The sequence below is a fragment of the Leptodactylus fuscus genome, chromosome 3, assembly GCF_031893055.1.
Source record: "Leptodactylus fuscus isolate aLepFus1 chromosome 3, aLepFus1.hap2, whole genome shotgun sequence".
In the NCBI taxonomy this organism is placed as follows: Eukaryota; Metazoa; Chordata; class Amphibia; order Anura; family Leptodactylidae; genus Leptodactylus; species Leptodactylus fuscus.
Window position 1 is genome coordinate 221,360,393 of NC_134267.1, and position 19,316 is coordinate 221,379,708.

The window sequence follows — 19,316 nt, forward strand, 5'->3', positions numbered from 1 at the left end:
CATACCATAGAAAACCTGGATTTCTACCGAATGGCGGCACAGAGAAGACATCTAAAGGTAGGAGAAGAATAGCCTTTCTTAAGGCTATTCCTACATGTTAGTCAGAAAAAAGGGTCTGCCCTTCGGAGGCATTTTGAGCCCCCACAATGGTTGCACTAAAGAAACCTCAATACATTGTAAATTGCAGACAATCCAATCTGCTCCAATGTATTTCCAGCATACGTGCCCGAGCTTGTCCACGTCTCCACAACGCGCGGAGCAGACTGTTCTCCAGGAATGTGTTATGATTCTCGTCTCCGCTGCGGCCATCATCGCCTGACAAGCACTTTTCCCAGTTGCTAAGATATGAAGACACATAATTAGGACATTGCGTTCCTTAGCAGGAAAACTTCTTAAGTAAAGTTTACTACTGAGCTCCAGCACTTGAAAGCATTTATCCAGGTCATTTAGACTCCAGCTACAAAGAATGTTCTTCTATCTTGTGTACAGTTCTGCGCTCCGTGTACATTAAGCGCGGTCGCCTTACTCATAGTGTCGGTCACACCAGGCCCCCCAGGGTGCAGAATGCACAAGGAAAAGTACTTATTGTACGTAAAATAGGAGACAAAAATTGGATGTTGAGCACAGGATTGTCCTGTATTATAAGACACTGTGTTTGGTGCAGAAGATGGGGATGTCCAGGAGCTTGAACCTACACCAATGTCTTACACAAAGGGGACCCTAACCTATGTACAGTATCTTTCTGGGGAACCTGTCCCGCACTGCATTAGAACCCATTGATTTCATTGAACACTGTGTAATGCTTAATTTTGCCTGCGGAGGCACTGCAGGGAAACTGAAAACTTTTAGGCAGATTTTGTGGTGGATCTCAACAGTAGGACATTTTGCAGACTGATTTTTGTCAATGGGCTCTTCTAACATGTTAGGGTTGTTGAAAGTGTAGAGACCATTTAATGAGTAGGGGATATTGAATCTGATTTCATCATATCTATCATATGTAATAAACAATGGGGAAGGTCCAAATGTCGGGATCACCTAAAGTCATATTTATATGATTGGTTGCAAAACACCTCTGTAAGGCAGATCCCATTGTTTTGGCCAATACTGTATTCATGTTAGGTGGAAGCTTGGAGAGAATATTGCCAAATATACTGAATATTTAACCACCTACTGTATGTCACTACTTACAATACCGTATAACTGTATCACGCCACTTAAAATCTTCTTATGTAGCAGGAGGTAAGCTAAAACTAAATTAAAATCAGATTATGGATCGGACGGCCGTGCATTGTAAGAATTGCTTCCTTAATCTGGTCTAAGGCCACAGTATGGGAGCATCCATTAATCCTGAGTTCTATTATCTACTGACTGTATGGGAGCTGAGCTGTAGTAGCGCGGTACGGCCACTACACAGTATATGGCGCTGTCTGCTTTCAGCCTTAAACGCTGTGCTGAGAACAGCTGATCAGTGGGGGTGCAGGGTTGGGACCCGTACAGATCTGATATTGGTGACCTATTCTTAGCATAGACCATCAATATCCAGTCTTGTACAACCCCTTCAAAAAGGAACTTTCACCACCTCCATCTCTTTTGTCTATAGATGGGCAGGGGATGCAGGACTCACAGGCTTTCTGTCTCCATGGGTAGTGGACACAGGCTTCCTCTCTGAGACTTGGCTTGGTACATGAAAATAGTGACTGAGATGATACACACCTATACTGTATACCTACCTGGGTGTGTATTTTGCTGTATTCCAACGTTTATGAATAAAGAAATCTCATGTCCATGTTTTGTTGTGTTTGTCAGAGAAAAACGAGTAAAGAAGAAATTCATTGCTAAGAAAGCCGAAGATCCTAAGTTACCTTCCAAGTCCACACTTGGTCTGTTTAGTGATGAAGTCGATCCTGATGCAGATTTGTTTAAAACAAATGCAAATAATACAACTAAAAGCAAGAAAACCTATAAAGCATCCGAGGGTGAGTAACATATTAACGTGTTACATTAAAGATGCCACAAAATATTCATTCAGACTTTTAGGTATCCATGTCTGTAACTGTAGAGCTTGTACTACATGTCTGCTTGTGGGGATGCAAGTTCAGAGCTCAGTGGTACTCTTTTCTTTTTCCTTTTTTCCATTTTTCTCCTTCTTTTCTCTCTTTCCTTCTTTTATTTCTTCCTTCCTTTCTGTTCTCTCCACCCTTTCTTTATCTCTCTTTTATTTTTCTCCAATCTCTTCTTCCTTCCATTTTTACTTTCTTCCTTATATTTTCTCCTCTTCTTTTCTTCCCTCCTTCTGCTTTCTCCGTACTGCCTTCTACTCTCTCCTACCTTCCTTTCTCCCTCTTTTTTCTTCCTTCCTTCCTCTTTCTCTCTCCTTCCTTTCTTCCTCTCTCTTTCCTTCTTTCCTCTCTCTACTTTCTTCTTTCCTGTCCTTCCATTCCTCCTCTCTCTCTACGTCCACCATTTTGTCCACCCTCCCTCCATTCCTCACTCCATTTCTTCCTTTCCCCTCTTTCACTTATCTTTTCTTCTTTCCTTTTTTCCTATATCCCATCTTCTATTCTCTTCTCTTCTCTTCTTCCTTGCATTCTCTTCTGTCTCCTTCCATCTTCCTCTCTTTCCTTCCTTATATTCTCTCCTACCTTCCATCCACTCTATCCTTCTTTCCTCTATTCTTCTTTCTTTTCTATCTCCCTCCTTTTCATCTTCCGTTCTCTCCTTCCTTGTATTCTCTCCTTTCTTCCTCCCTCTCTCCTTTCTTCCCCCCTCCCTCTCTTTCTCCTTCCATCTTGATCTCTTTCCTTCCTTATATTCTCTCCTACCTTCCTTCCGTTCTCTCCTTCCTTGTATTCTCTCCTTTCTTCCTCCCTCCCTCTCTCCTTCTCCTTCCATCTTCCTCTTCTTCCATCTTCCTCTCTTTCCTTCCTTATATGCTCTCCTACCTTCCTTCCATTCTCTCCTTCTTTCCACTACTCTTTTTTCCTTTCTCTCTCTCTTCCTTTGTATCTTCCTTTCTCTCCTTCCTTGTATTCTCTCCTTTCTTCCTCCTTCTCCTTCATCTTCAACAAGATATCTCTGGTTTAATAAGACAGGGTTGAGACGAACGCGCACCAATTACTATTGTAAAGTGTTCTGCTCCTCCGATCTCTTTTCCCCTTGGCCTATTATCTTGAAGATATTGCGACCTCCTTACAGTTCTATTGAAACCTCTGGCAGTATCAACAGTAAATGTCTTCTATATCTCCAAGGTCAGGGGGATACTGGTTATCATGGAAGATATTCTAGCTGGTGTATTGAGACTTTCTTGAAGGTAACGCTCCTAAAGATGATACATATTAGCTCCTCTCCAGAAGGAGGAAACCTAACCAGAGATTGCTGGGAAAGGAAGAGACAACTACCAAAGCCATCCTGCCCAAAAAGTCAATACATCTTCACCACAAGAGCAATTTTGAACTCCTTCCCTTGTCTCTTCCCACATTGGAGGTAGAATTTCTCTAATCTAGTAATGCACTTTCATTTTTTCTTCTGGATATGAGAAATAATTTCCTGTCTGCGTCCAAAACTTCCGACTTTGCTCCAGACTATGGTGAAGGTTGGACGTTCCGTGTCTTGTGGTTTAGTAGTAGAGAACATGTAATCCCACATGTCATAACACAGATGATATACTGAACCTCTCCGTGGGTTTTCCGCCCTCCTGTATAGGAGAGGAACACGATGCAGATGGGAAAACACCATAAGAGTTATTTCTCTGTTACACATAGGTATGTTTTACATAAATAATTTAGGGTTGGAGTGTTTCCTCGAAGGGTTGTGCACTGTAGGATCTCTCTATGGCTTTACTATCCACCGTAACAAAATGAAAGCAGAAATCACTTCCAGAAAAGTCTGTTTAATAACAGCGAGTGCGTCTTAATACCCTGTAGTACAACGCAGCACGAAAACTACGCAAACCGGCAAGTAGTGTTTACGTCTGCAGAGCATGTGATCCCGTGTTTTACCTTACTGTGCCTTCAATGTTGGACAAGACGACCTGGGTCACAATCTTCGTTCAAGTTCATCCCAAAGTTTTTATGTAGATTGTGAGCCCCACATAGACCTCACAATGTACATTTTTTCCTATCAGTATGTCTTTTTTTTGGAATATGGGATGGAAATCCATGCAAACACGGGGAGAACATACAGGCTCCTTGCAGATGGTTTTTTGCCCTTGGCGGGATTTGAACACCAGGACTCCAGCGCTGCAAGGCTGCAGTGCTAACCACTGAGCCACCATGTGGCCCCTTAGTTCATCCCAAAGTTTTTGTATGGGGTTGAGGTCGTGGCTCTGTGTAACCCCCCAACCATGTCTTTATGGACCTTACTGTCCCTACAAGGTTGGAAGTGACAGCTGTCAAAAATATCTTGGTTTGTTGAAGCATTGATTTCCTAAGGCGTCTAGACCAACCTCTGAAGAACAGCCCATGGCGTTACCTCTCCTCCACCGAACTTTATGGTTGGCACAATGTAGTCAGGCAGGTAACGTTCTCCACCAAACTGGCTGGTCCATCAGACTGTCATATAAAGAACTGTGATCGGCCGCTCCATATAACCCGTTTCCTCCACTCCAGAGTCCAGTGTGCATTGCGCTTTACACCACTCCATCCGATGCTTGGCATTGACTTGGTGATATAAGACTTGCATGTACCTACCAACCATGGAAACCCATGCCATAAAGCTTTCGGCAGGACGTAGTTTGTACAAAAGGACCTGACTATAGTATAGGAGACTGTTTGTAGTCAGAATCTACTCTATAACCACCCGGTTTTATAGACCAGAAGCAAATACAACCAGGACTAAGTGTTCCTAATAGGCAATGAAGATTAATTAACCCCTTCCCGCCGACGGCATTTTTTAATTTTCGTTTTTCGTTTTTGACTCTCCCCCTTCCAAACCCCATAACTTTTTTTTTATTTTCCGCTCTCAGAGCCATATGAGGTCTTATTCTTTGCAGGACAAATTTTTCTTCATGATGCCGCCATTAATTATTTTGGTACGATTCCAGGAACACCGACTTTCTATGGTTTTATTTACATTTTAACCCCTTAACCAAAATCCAAAACTGTGCCATTTTTTTTTTCTAAAAGTCGCCATATTCTGAAACCTGTAACTTTTTTATACTTCCGTGTACGGGGATGCATAGGGCGTTCTTTTTCTTTTTTTTGTGGGGTCGGGTGTACTTCTTAGTTCTCCCAATTTGGGGAATTGTTATTGCTTTGATCATTTTTTAATTCAAATTTTTATCAGAGGCAAAAAATGTCGGTTTGGCACTTTTGACTTTTTTTTCCACTGCGGTGTTTACCGGACAGGAAAAATATTTTTCTAGATTTGTAGAGCGGGCGTTTTCGGACACAGGGATACCTAACATGTATGTGTTTCATAGTATTTAAGTACTTTTATATGCGTTCTAGGGAAAGGGGGGTGATTTGAATTTTTATTACTTTTTAATTTTGTATTTTATTTTTTTTTACTTTTTTTTTTTTTTTTTTTTTTTTTTACATTTATTAGACCCCCTAGGGGTCTTGAACCCCAGGGGTTCTGATCATTAATGCAATGCATTACAATGCTATGCATTGCAAAAATTGTTGTAGAGCATAGAGCATCCTGCAAAAGAAAATCACTGTAGACAGGCCGGGAGCCTTTACAAGGCTCCCAGTTGTCATGCCAACGTGACGTCAGCCCTGGATCTTGTTTGGTCAGCTTTGACCGAAGCGCTGGAGGGGTTAATGCCCTCGATCGGTGTGGGCACCGACAGGGGGCATTAGCGCTGGGTGTCTACTATGGCGGCCACTAGAGATGAGCGAACAGTAAAATGTTCGAGGTTCGATATTCGTTTCGAGTAGCCCCTCAATATTCGACTACTCAAATCAAATATCGAACCCTATTATAGTCTATGGGGGGGAAATGCTTGTTTCAGGGGTAGGCAACGTTCTGGCTGGATCCTCCGAGCAGTCTTCTCCTTGCAGCGTCCCCGGGGCGTCTTCCGGCTCTTCATTCACTCTGCCAGGCGTCGGGCCTGGGCAGAGCCGACTGCGCATGCCCACACTACAAGCAGACATGCGCAGTCGGCTCTGCCCAGGCCCGATGCCTGGCAGAGTGAATGAAGAGCCGGAAGACGCCGCGGGGAAGCTGCACGGAGAAGACTTCTAAAGGTAGGAGAAGAACCAGCGTTGATTGGCCGACTGTATAGCATTCGGCCAATCAATGCTGGTTCTGCATCGAAGTTTTACATTCGAACAGCGAGTGGTACTCGATCGAGTACAAGTATTTCGAATACCGTAGTATTCGATCGAACACCTACTCGATCGAGTACTACTCGCTCATCTCTAGCGGCCACCATAGTTAAACACCCGGCATGCGCCGTACTAGAATGACGTATGTCGGGAAGGGTTTAAAAAGCGGTAAATGTAATTTATTTTGTAAAATATTGACCAGAATTTGTCTAAAGTTGAGCTTGAACTTTAATAATCGCATATTGGTTGAGGTTGATATAACCCAGAATGTAGCTACAGAATCTCAGAGCTTATGTAAAAGAGTGTGAAGGTGAAGTGTGAAGGATTTACAAGAAAAAATGGAGAAAATATATTCGTTCTAACATTTCATGGTGTAAACACCATTCGGAGGAGAAGATCAAACCCCAGTGCTGCTCCATGTATGGAGATCAAACACTCCTATAAACGTCCGGTCATCTCCACGTGTCACTATAAATGGAATATCAAGTGTTCCCATTGTTTTCTGCCAGCCGAGAAGAAAAAATCCTGGAACAAGGAGCAGAATTTGTTTGTGATTTGTTTTAGGTTCCTAGTGAATTATGTAAACCATCCGCTATCTGGTGTCAATATGTCAAACTCCCGGCCCACCACAACTACCACTACCTTCTTCTAATATAATAAGGGGGTGTCTCAGACTAGAGAAGAACATGTGCCTAGGATAGTCTGTAAAGTTGGTGGCCATTGTTGATGAACATAAAGGGATCAGATGCAAAAGTGCTGAAAAGGAGAGTACCAGGTACTTCCATTTTTATAGAGACTCGGAGTGCCACTTTAATGATTATAATGGCTGTTTCTTATTTACACTCATGGAAAAAATACCGCACCCAGATCGAAATGTTGGATTGAAACAAAGCACAAGCAGCTCCTACAGGTTCCTTGTCCACCATCCAGACACATGTGGCGCCTTCATTAACAACCTTGCAACACTGTCTATGCCAGGACCATTTCCAAGCACTTAGGAGAAGGAAATTTGGTGTTATGTCAACCATTACGTCTCCTGCCATTGACAGCAAGCTACCGTCACCTGGTGTCTTGAGTAATAAACCCAAACTGCTACTGACTGGAGCCATATTGCCCTTAGTAACAAATCCAGGTTGTGTTTGGGACCTGATGATGTCAGATTCCAGTACGGAGTCCTCATGGGGAGCGCTGCAATCCTGTCTTTGCTGTAGAGTGCTGCACTGCCCTGTGCTGGTGTTATTAGGTGAGGAACCATTGCATTCAAAAGATGGTCACTCCTAGTAGTGATACGGGGGACACTAACAGGTCAGTGATATGTACAGGATATTTCGTGCCATGTGTGTTGTCTCTCATGGCTGGACAGACAACTGGCATTTTTCATCAGGATAATGCTCGCCCACACACAGAAGGGTTTCCCAAGAATGTCTCCACCAGATTACAATACTTCATTGTCCTGCCTATGTTGAAAACTGCAGGGAGAACATCTAAGCAGACAAGGTTTCTTCTGACAGATCCAGCTGTTTTCCAAAGGTGCATTCCAATAATTATATTATCGTAGAAAACATGGCTGCTTGTGGAGCTGCAAGTTCAGAGCTCAGTTGACGTTACCTGTAAAGCTGTTTTCCTTCTCCCTTCTCTTGTCTCTGTGATTTTGCCTGTGTTTCTATGTCTCCTTACTCACCCCTGACATGAAGCTAGTTGTGAAACCTGACAATAAAGCCTACCGTGTGTGTGAACACTGATCAACTTTGGCCATAGATGTCTCTACAGTGCAAAATGAGAAGTTCTTTAAAAACGCTTCCATTGTTTTCTTGTAGACATCAAACTGTTCGAAGAACAAGACTTAGGAGGGATTGTGAAACTTGGAGACTCTTTGCTGCTGCCATCTGCTTGTAATAATGATCCTTCCTTCAAACCGTCTACTGCGGAAGACACGGATGCGTTATTCAGGTGCGTACTTTCCAACCTGCAGATGGTGGCAATGTAATGTACTGTAGTTATTTACTGAGATAGACTTAGGGTTAGTTCACACGTAAATAACGTGTGGCTTATTTTGGCACAGGTAAAAAAAACTTCCTAATTAGGAAGCTTTTTTTTGGACCTTGCCAAGCTTTTTTGGAGCTTTTTTTTTTTTTTTGTAAAAACAGCTTTAAAAAAGCCAGGCTGTTTCCCCCCCCCCCCTGTAAAGTGAATGGGCTGAAAAAACCACGTCGCATTTTTTTCCGTGCGTTTTTTTGCAAAAAAAAAAAAAAAAAGCGTCGCTTATTTTTGCAAAAAAACGTGCGGAAAAAAACGCGCGGTTTTTGCCTCCCATTCACTTCTATTGCTTTCTTCAGGCGGAAAACACCTGAAGAAAGGTTATGTCGCTTCTTTTTCTCTGCTAGCAGAAAAATCTACTAGCAGAAAAAAAAAAGCTAGCAGTCTACATAGACTAACATTGTATGGAGGAGGATTATGACGTGGATTCCGCTGTCAAAATCCTCCTCCATGTCCCCGTATGAACTAGCCCTTAGGCTATGTTCACACAAATCAAATCAAATAGGCTTTATTGGCACGTCCAAATGGATATTTGGCATTGCCAAAGCTAGTAAAGTGTGTGTGTGTGGGGGGGGGGGAGTTGGAGTCGAGGGGAGAGTATGGGGGGAGGGGTGGCTGATTTGGGGTATAACAGTCCGTGGAGTCTCATCTTCCTCTTAGTTGGTGACAGCTGTATGGGGGGGGGGTGATTTGGGGTATAACAGTCCATGGAGTCTCATCTTCCTTTTAGTTGGTGACCGCTATATGGGGAGGTGGGGTGGGGCGGGTTATTTGGGGTATAACAGTCCATGGAGTCTCATCTTCCTCTTGTTTGGTGACATCTGGACACGTATTGGGCAGCGATCTCCACAGTGGCCTCTTCTTCTCCCAGTAGGATGTAGAGTTTCCTTTTCTCGTCTGCAGATATGAAGTCTGGGATGTGGGCAGAGAGTCTTTGGTTGTAGACGGTCCTCACAGCTGAGTATTTGGTGCAGTGTAGCAGAAAATGGGCCTCGTCTTCTAGGGCCCCCTGGTCACAGTGCTGGCACAGTCTGTTCTCCCGTGGCTTGTACGTCTGCCTGTGTCGCCCCGTCTCCATCTCCAGGTTGGCCATTTGTTTCACATATCCGTGCGGGATCCTTGTTTATATGTCCCATTCTCCTCCTGAGCTATGAAAATGGGCCGCAGAGGCTATATGTCCTATTTTTTTCACATTCCCCGACCCCTGCCGCAATACTAAAATATTGTGAACAGCCCCTTAGACGTATCAGGTATACTGTAGGGACTGTATGATGTTTGAGCCCAGTGACGTCTCTACAGATGTGACAGAGCAGCCCTGGCCTGGTGCCCAGATAATCAGGAAAACGCTCCGGCCTTGGGTGGTTTTCCGGGACTAGAGAAGTCCATCCTACAGTGAACCTTGTGAGGATAGCCAATTGTAGGTGATAAGGTCTCCAGGATATTGTTTGATAACACAGACTGTACCGACCCAGACACCTCTTCACTCCATGCGGGAAAGATGAGTCGCGGGAAAGATGAGTCACGGGCGCGTGTGCGGCAGCTTCTTTACATAACAGTATTATGGTAATGTATTATAATGGCGTCTCTGCTTTTTGTCTCCCAGAGTAGTTTACTTTAGAGACTTTTACAGACACCGGTAATAGTAGTTATGCGGAAATCGGATGTGGCCTGCAAAGTGCCTATAGTCTAAAGTAATGTCATGTGGCGTTTTGCTGTTGATGTGGCATAGTACTAGAAGAATACGGCCACACTAGCCAAACCACTGACTGCCACAGCCATTTTTTTTTTTCTTTTTCCATCTTGTTTTTTTCTTTCCCATTCAGAGAACTGTATTAGGGCTTCATTTTTGCAGGACAAATTGCACTTTCTGATGGCACTAGAGATGAGCGAATAGTATTCAATCGAATACTACTATTCGATCAAAAACCTCTATTTGCATAGTTATTGGTGTACTCAGTCGAATACCACGTGGAAAGGCGGGAAATATTTGTTTCCCCTCCGACCTCCTCTGGCGCCTTTATTTTTAACACCAATGTCTATGGAGGGGAGGTATTCGATCGAAATTATGCTAATAGAGCCCCACATATGCGTGAATAGCCTTTAAAAAGGCTATTCAGGCATCGTAAAGGCTATTCACGCATATGTGGGGCTCTATTAGCATAATTTTGCTGATAGAGCCCCTTTAAATCATAGGGATCTGTTAACCAGTACAATATACTGCAATACAAATATACAGTGTACTGCATACAAATGTATTGCAGTATATTGTAAGTCCACTCACCTCTACTACAGGCAGCCGGAAATAGTATAGTAATGACAGGCCTAGGAGCTGTCATGGAAACGGATCGCCACCCCCATATCTTATTCCTCTTCAACATGGCGGTCACATTTGACCATGACATCCAAAAGGCTTAAGGCCTGAGATTAGAGAGGACATTGCTGCTGAGCTTCTACTTGGTAATGCAGCAGAGACCTGACAGCTATGGCGTCCGTTCAGCTTCTGAGCGGGAGCCTTGTTTAGTTGAAAGACCTGGCGTACTATTACGTTGGGATCGGTTTATGATATTCTATGGGTGGGGTCTCCCTACTCTTCCCCAGTAGAAGTAGAATGGATTAGATGTGATGAATTTGATCATGTCTGATCTTCTGTTGCCTCAAGGAGGTAAGTTCTTCTAGTTCTTCCTTTCTCCCCATTACTTAAACCAAGTATGCTTGTGTATGGGGGAGTGTAGAGGAATAGCCATGGAATGTGTACAGCCTTCGCTTTGGTCTTACACTATTGTGCCCCCGTCCGAGGTATCGGCACAAGAAATGTCTGGCCCAACCCACCCCATTGATGTTGATGGTCATATTCAGTAAGACCTAATGTGGACATGGTTGGATTAAAGTGTCAATGACTAGTGTAGTATAATAAATAAAGATCCATACATATGACACTGAAGATAAACAGGGCACATTATGGTCGCTGACTGGGGTTTTGGGACAAAAGTTACAAGAAAAATCACTCATGAACTCTGCTCCAGTTTTGCAGCAGCATTCCAGGATTGTCCCGCTAAGTACATACTTGTCACTAGTCCAGTTAGACTTTTGGACATTGGTGGACGGAGCCAAATGAACATTGTGTTATTAGAACAAACTGTTAAAAAAGACTGAAGCCTAAATCCTGATTGATCTGCAGACACGGGCGAGAAATATTCGGGTTTCTACAGCTCAGGCGTTTGAAGGACTAGTCTAGTAATGCCTCAAAAGCTCCTAAGACTGTATCGTATCTTATAGGATGAGAGGCATAGCTTATTGACCAGGTGGATCCAGAAAAAGTCACAATATGAGTCATATTCTTTTGCTAAAGGGAGTCTGTCACCAGACCCCAACATATCACCCCACCCCAAATTTTGTCAAAAATTTGGTAGGTGTCTTGGTCCTGACCAAGGCTCCATGTGTGAGTTGTCAGTGTGTCGGCACACCGATCCATTGTTTGTATGGCCCCATACACCTACATGTGTATCATCATAGGTCCATGTAGGGGCCATGAACCTGGGACAAAAGTTAGCACAGATTCTATTCCTGTCAACTTTCCGACCCTGACTCAATAATGAAATAAATGGGACTGTGGAGGTCATGGATCTTACACGAATGTGATCCATGTGCTATTTTCTCATGGACCTGTACATGTAGCCTCACAATAAACCTCACACAGCATTCTGTATATGATACGTCTGGGTTGCAGAGCGCCACCGTCACCCCACTGCCAGTTTTACATCTGACGTCACACATTTTTTTATTTCGCCCGCAGTGTTGAAGAAGATTTGGAGAAACTTTTAAGTCTCAGAAAGAAGACAAAGCCTAAGCCAAAGCCCCAAATACCTGCCAAGCCCACATTTCTGAAGGAGTCCAAGAATTCCTCTCGCCCGTCACATACGGACATAAAGCCCTCAGAGCCCAATGTTCAGGCCATGGACGAGTCAGACATCCTCCGATACATTAAAGAGAACGAGTCCGCAGACAGTGACTCACTCAGTCTGTTTTGAAGGGCTGCTGCTGATCTTGCTTTTCCTTTTGAAGTGTCCTTTAAACCCTGTATAAACAGCGGTCTCCTGAGCTACCTCCGCTGGTGATTAGGAAGGTAGGCAGAACTTATAATAACTCTGTAGAGCAAGAGTCATGAAATAGTTAATGTACTGCATAGTGTTAAAAGGGAAAGGTCTCACATTCCAGACCCTCAAATATTAAGTAGCAATGGGTCGCAACAAGGGGTGCTCCTCACTCTGGAGGACCCAACACTGATGCTTTCTATGGACAACTTGTAATACCGCATTTTTCCTGTAGTGGCACTGCAGGGAAACAGGACACTTGCTCTCTGATTTCCTCCGCAGATTACAGCTAAGAGATTTGATCAGTTTAAGAAAATGAATTAGAAAAATGGATAATCTTTTCAATAGAAGAGTCTTGTGTTTAGAACCTTGAGCTGGAGCAGAGGGTGGCTACAGAGTGGAAGACCCAATATTTTGTGTCCCTTAAAGGGGTTGTGCGAGGCCTATGGGTAATGGATACTGATGACCTATAGGCAGGATATCGGTGAAGGTCTGACAAATGGACCTTGCATAGATCAACTGACCCAAGTGCCAGATCAACTGACCCAAGGTGTATAACCAGAAGCAACTCTGCTATTATTGAAGTGAATGGGTAAGAGCTGCAGTTCACTAGTGCCACCACTACAGTGTACAGAGCCAGAAGCTGTATACAGTGTACTGAGCTTTACACTGTAGCATTGGCACTGAGAAAATACAGCTCTAGAAGCTGAGCTGCTTCCGGCCATATACTTTGAATCAGGTCGGTGTCAGACCTTCACCAATATGATTCTGATGGCCTATCTTGTGGATAAGTCATCAATATCCATTACTCATTGGTTTCACATAACCCCTTTAAATGAGTAGTCCATTGATTTCAGTGCACACAGAGTAGTGTCTAGTGTCCCCTATGGTGGCGCTGTTGAGTTACCACTTTCTATTTGTTAGAGCTGACAGCTACCATTGTCCTCTTGACATGAAGTATTGCTTATATCCTTGAAGACTATGACCACTCACTACTATTGGTCGGCGCTCTGCTACATTTCTTGGACTAGATGAACCCTCTAAATCTTGTAGTACATCAGTTTGCTTCCTCCGATTATTCTATGCAATCCTTCCAGTGGATATTCTCCTGAAAACCGGGGCCTTAATTTCTACGTTAATGTGTAACTGAGACATATCAATAAATCTATAAATCATGTCTGTGTAGTAAATTACATGTTTTGTAGCTACTTTTTACCTATGTTTAGTGATTGTCTTCACCTTCATTTTTATTTTAGGCACCTTTTGTGTTACTTCTTCATGTTCCCATCCTTTGTACTTAGAGGAGATAAGATACCGCCCAAGGGGTCTGACAGTGGCTGACTTCTCATTCCCTATACAGAACACTTAACCTGACCAATGGTCCATGTGTTTGGGGGTTTGAGACGAGTAGCTTTCACCCAAAAGAGTGACCAGCCAACAACTGACTAAATTGTAGAGGCAGCTTAGAGGGTTTGTGCCACCAAAACAAGCTATGACCTATCCATAGGATCCGTTATAACTTGTCGATCGGTGGGGAGGTCTGACCACTGTGACCCCCACTGATCCCAAAAACGGGATCCTGTATTTCCCCGTGTGAATAGAGGGGCAAGTAAATAGGATTACCTACTCACGTTGATTTTGGAGGTTTGCCTGGATTTCAATATATAGTCCACGTCAAAAATTTCATCAGGTTCCCTGACAACATTCCTACCTGTGTTTTTGGTACATGCAAGCGGACTAGTTATAGGTCCACACCAGCGGACTAGTTATAGGTCCACACCAGCGGACTAGTTATAGGTCCACACCAGTGGACTAGTTATAGGTCCACACCAGCGGACTAGTTATAGGTCCACACCAGTGGACTAGTTATAGGTCTACACCAGCGGATATATTATATCTACACCAGCGAATTAGTTATATCTACACCAGTGTACTAGTTATAGGTCTACACCAGCAGACTAGTTATAGGGCTACACCAGTGTACAAGTTACAGTATAGGTCTTCACCAACGTACAAATTATAGGTCTACACCAGAAGAATAGTTATAGGTCTACACTAGCGTACAAGCTATAGATCTATACCAGAGGACTAGTTATAGGTCTATACCAGAGGACTAGTTATAGGTCTACACCAGAGGACTAGTTATAGGTCTACACCAGAGGACTAGTTATAGGTCTACACCAGAGGACTAGTTATAGATCTATACCAGAGGACTAGTTATAAGTTTATACCAGAGGACTAGTTATAGGTCTATACCAGAGGACTAGTTATAGAGCTGTACCAGAGGACTAGTTATAGGTCTATTCCAGAGGACCAGTTATAGGTCTACACCAGAGGACTAGTTATAGGTCTATACCATAGGACTAGTTATAGGTCTATACCAGAGGACTAGTTATAGGTCTACACCAGCAGACTAGTTATAGCGCTATACCACAGGACTAGTTATAGGTCTACATCAGAGGACAAGTTATAGGTCTATACCAGAGGACTAGTTATAGGTTTACACCAGAAGAATAGTTATAGGTCTACACTAGCGTACAAGCTATAGATCTATACCAGAGGACTAGTTATAGGTCTATACCAGAGGACTAGTTATAGGTCTACACCAGAGGACTAGTTATAGGTCTACACAAGAGGACTAGTTATAGGTCTATACCAGAGGACTAGTTATAGGTCTATACCAGAGGACTAGTTATAGGTCTACTCCAGAGGACCAGTTATAGGTCTACGCCAGAGGACTAGTTATAGGTCTACACCAGAGGACTAGTTATAGGTCTACACCAGTGGACTAGTTATAGATCTATACCAGAGGACTAGTTATAGGTCTATACCAGCAGACTAGTTATAGGTCTACACCACACCAGCAGACTTTGTATAGATCTATACCAGCAGACAAGTTAGAGGTCTACATTAATACAGTTTTAGTTATAGTAGTCGGAGACGTTCTAAAAGAGCGGCCAATGTGGATATCATTAGCGCGGGATTAGTAAAGTCAGCGCACTTCACTCACAGCTCATGCTAGTCAGATTCATCATGGTGGTGATAAAATAATGTGAAGAACGTGCCCCATGTCAGTGAATTATCTTCTTTTGTCATAAATTAGGACCTAAAACCTTTCTATTATTAGATCCGCGCACTTGTGTAATTCGTTCCGTCTTGTGTCGCTATGAATATTGTACAAAGGAGAACGAGTCAATATTAGTTACTAAGGAAACTTGTTGCTAAAATACCACTTCAGATCTCGGATGAAATGTTTTCTAAGTTATTGAAGTGGGGTATAATAGATCTAATAGCAGCGAAGAGCAAATCTTAATAGAAAAAACCTCCAGTGCCTTCCTATGACGACACGTCTTCTGCTAGGTAACTTCTCCAAAACTAAAAATAGTCCTCCATATTTAGACCAGTTGGAATGTCTTTTATTGGACAAGGTATTTACACCATGGCTCGCTCGTATCTGTGTTCAGCACTTTCCTACAGGTCGCACATTTTTACCATTTTCTGGCCTCTGCAATGCCATGACACCAGCCAATAACAACCTATATAAGGATACCTCCGCCATCACTGTGGACCCGAGCAATAAAGTCTATTGGGTTCCTGTTGTCTGCAAAAGTGTTCATCCTCCTTCTTCTGTTACCAATCCATCTGCTGTCTGTTCCGACCTCAACTTGTGTACCACGTACAGATCCAACTCCTCTAGCCTTGACCCATGCTCCATCGGCTTTCATCAATATACCAACCATTGCTAGCAGAGGCTACTCCAGGGGTAGTAGCTTGGGGAATGTCCATACAACCATACAAGATAGAGCATCAGTATCAGTTTCTTCTGGATATGACTCTTGGACCCCACACAGATGAGCTGTCCTGGCTGACAGAAGCCTTATATGAAGTATACAGCCAGAAATAGTTCTGCTCCTATTCACTGAATACAGAGCTGCACTCCACTGGTGCCACCGTTAAAGTGTAGGGATATCCTAAAAAACAGGCTCCAAGGAGGACCCATAGCTAATTTATGTAGGACACATATTTTCGGGTATTCGTTCATCCCCAATATATTTGTTAACAAAATGGGCTTGATAATTTACTCAGAAGCACCAGTCTTTACAGTTGTCATATCTAAGGCCCGGTTCACATCTGAATTCATGTTTCCTTTCGACAACCCCCCCTACCGAATGAAAACCTATCCGCGTAAAAAAGCGGTTACCTAAGGAAACCCACCGACCCCATAGACTATAATGTGGTCCTTGTGGTTTCCGCTCGGTTTCCACACGATAAATGTGGAGAGAAAAGTGCTGCTTGCGGAGAGGGGAATGGAATGGCCCGAAGTGGGCCTAAGTTGCATAAGTACAACTGGGCCAGATGGGAACTGGACTTAAGTTGCATAAGTACACAAATCTCAAATAAAAAGGCTACACTTTGCTCTGTACAGATGACATGTGCCAACCCCAGTATCAGGACCATGGTCTTGTCAGCTAGCTAGGTTTATATCTGCGTCAGAGGCTTTGGCTAAAAACCAACACACCCCATTATAATCTCTGGAGTCCAACAAATGCCATGTCCATTGTGATGGGTTGGCCACAGCTATTCTTCTTCTACTATTATGGACCTATAACCACACGAAATCCAAGGACAAATGTGAACGCAGCTGAAGAACTAGAACTGCCAGACGTTGACCTCATCCTTTTTCAGAAACTCTTCTCAGTTACATTTAGGTTGGGTGTCCTCCTCCCTAAGGCTACATGTTCGCCGGTCTATCCCCCCTGACCTTTGTTCTCTGTAGACCTAATTGGATTACTACTTATGTTTGTTATCTCCTTCAAATTGGCCTTGTCGGGGCAATGGTCCATGTTTTGTTCAAAGTAGTTTTTCTATAATTCTACAGTCAGTCCTCTGGCTTAGATGTTGCCTGTTAACTTTGACATTTAACCTTAAAATAGATCAAAGAAAAGTAATTCTGGGCTCCGTGTGAAGTTAATTTGCACTTGACCTTACCTTACAGGACTTTGTAGAAGGTCGCCATGAAGAGACTTCATAAGCTATGTGAGATTTTACCTACTACCTGACCATTTGTTTCCCTTCAGCTATGTTTTACAGTAGTCAACTTGGAGCTTAAGTTTCATCGTTTGGAAAGAGTGGTCACATCAAGAAAACTAAACTACAGTTGGAGATGTCTCTGAAAATGTATGCCATAACATTAAAACTACTGGTAGAAAACGTGAACGCCGAAGTATCTCATTACAGTGGAGCCTGTCAAGACGTGGACTATGTTAGAGACCAAGTGGACACTGAGGCTGAAGGGTTGGAAGCAGATAAAGTAGGAAAGTGTAAGGATCTGAACTACTTGTGTAAAAAATGGCAGATCTTGCTGTGGTGTTCCTAGTATGCAGTGGTTGGTTGTATCTAGCAGAAGTGGTCCAAGGAGCGACAACTGATGAAACAGTGATGGGGCCGTGGACACCTGGCAAGCAAAGGCTTCCACATCTGGTCTGATCTGTAGCACAAATGACAGAAAACAAAGAATGGCAATGATAGAAAGGATTTAGAACATATGGAACGCTACAGATTGCTGCATATGGGGTTGCGTAGCTTCAGACCAGACAGAGTGTCCATGCTGACCCCTGTCCACCCCTGAAAGTGCCTACATCGGTCACTTGAATATCTGAACTATACCATGGAGAAATGGAAGAATTTGGCCTAGTTTGATGGGTCACGTATTCTTTCACATCATGTGAACAGTCGTATGCGTGTCCCTCACCTGGAGAAGGCACTATGAGAAGAAGACAAACAGGTGGAAGCAGTGTGGACAACGCTCAGCTGGGAAACCTTAGGTTCTGGCATCATGTGGACTCTACTGTGACATATACCACATAAACATGGTAGAAACCAACGAATCCCCTTCATATCATCAGTAATCCCTAATGGCGGTGGTCTCTATCATCAGGAAAACTGAAAAAAATTGTTCAGTAACAGTTTGAGAGAGTTCAAGGTGATGACTTGGCCTCCAAATTCTCTAAGTTCACAATCTGATGCGATTTGCTGGAAAAACAAGGCTGATCCATGGAGCATCTTACAGGACTGCTCACTTGTTATTCTAGGATATATTCAACCTGGGGATCCATATTTAATTCCATAAGAAAACATTATTTCATAGAAATTTTTAGTATTATCTTTCCTTATCTATCATAGCAGTCAATCTAAACACAGCGGTGGCCTGACGAAGACTCCTGTCTGGCTTACTTCAGACATTTCCGGAATTAAGCTTGTCCTTACATGTGAACATAACCCATGACTCAGTGACCGCTTTACAATTGATTTGAAGCAGGTAGGAATGTCTGGTCTCGTCACACAAATCCATCATGTGTTGGCAAGGAATTACTTTGTATTATGGAAATTCTTGGTCGTTGACCTGAGAGGAAATTGGTTGTTGAGGAAGTAAATGAGAGAAAACTCCAGAGATAAATTTTAATAAATTTGCTATTTGTTGCTATTATAGTATTAGATAGTAATCTGGTGGTAACCCTTGGTCAACAGACTGAGATGAACTTCACAATTGTGTTTCAAGGAAGGTTTCTCAAGTGCCAAGGTACGTCCACCGTAACAGGGAGAGCCGCCATATCATTGGGACAGCTATATTTTCTTAATAACAATCCCAGCCTTAGACTCCCTGGTAATCCTGACAGCCACGTTTCCCCAAAAATACCTTGAGGACTCGGCAGCATGAGCTGAATGTCTCTCCGTGGTACCAGCTCCACAAGACTTCTTGTCCACTTGGCCTGTCGGCAAATACACCAGATTGGGAAGGTTTCCCACTCGTAACCTAACATTGCAAAAAAGTATCTAGACATTTTACAATACAAGATATGTGAGGCCAAAATCACTGATAACTTAGAGGGTATTTTGACCAAAGATATGGCATCATCTG

General features: G+C 43.2%; 1 protein-coding gene across 1 annotated transcript in view; it reads left to right on the plus strand.

The window, feature by feature from the left end:
* Positions 1 to 13,567, plus strand: part of HS1BP3 (HCLS1 binding protein 3) — a 63,437-nt gene extending 49,870 nt beyond the window's left edge. Inside the window, exons 5-7 of the mRNA XM_075269197.1 lie at positions 1,807 to 1,976; positions 8,087 to 8,219; positions 12,100 to 13,567. Of these exons, the coding sequence (XP_075125298.1) occupies positions 1,807 to 1,976; positions 8,087 to 8,219; positions 12,100 to 12,334 (538 nt within the window). The 3' untranslated portion in view covers positions 12,335 to 13,567. The remainder of the gene's footprint in view (positions 1 to 1,806; positions 1,977 to 8,086; positions 8,220 to 12,099) is intronic.
* The last annotated feature ends 5,749 nt before the right edge of the window (positions 13,568 to 19,316 follow it).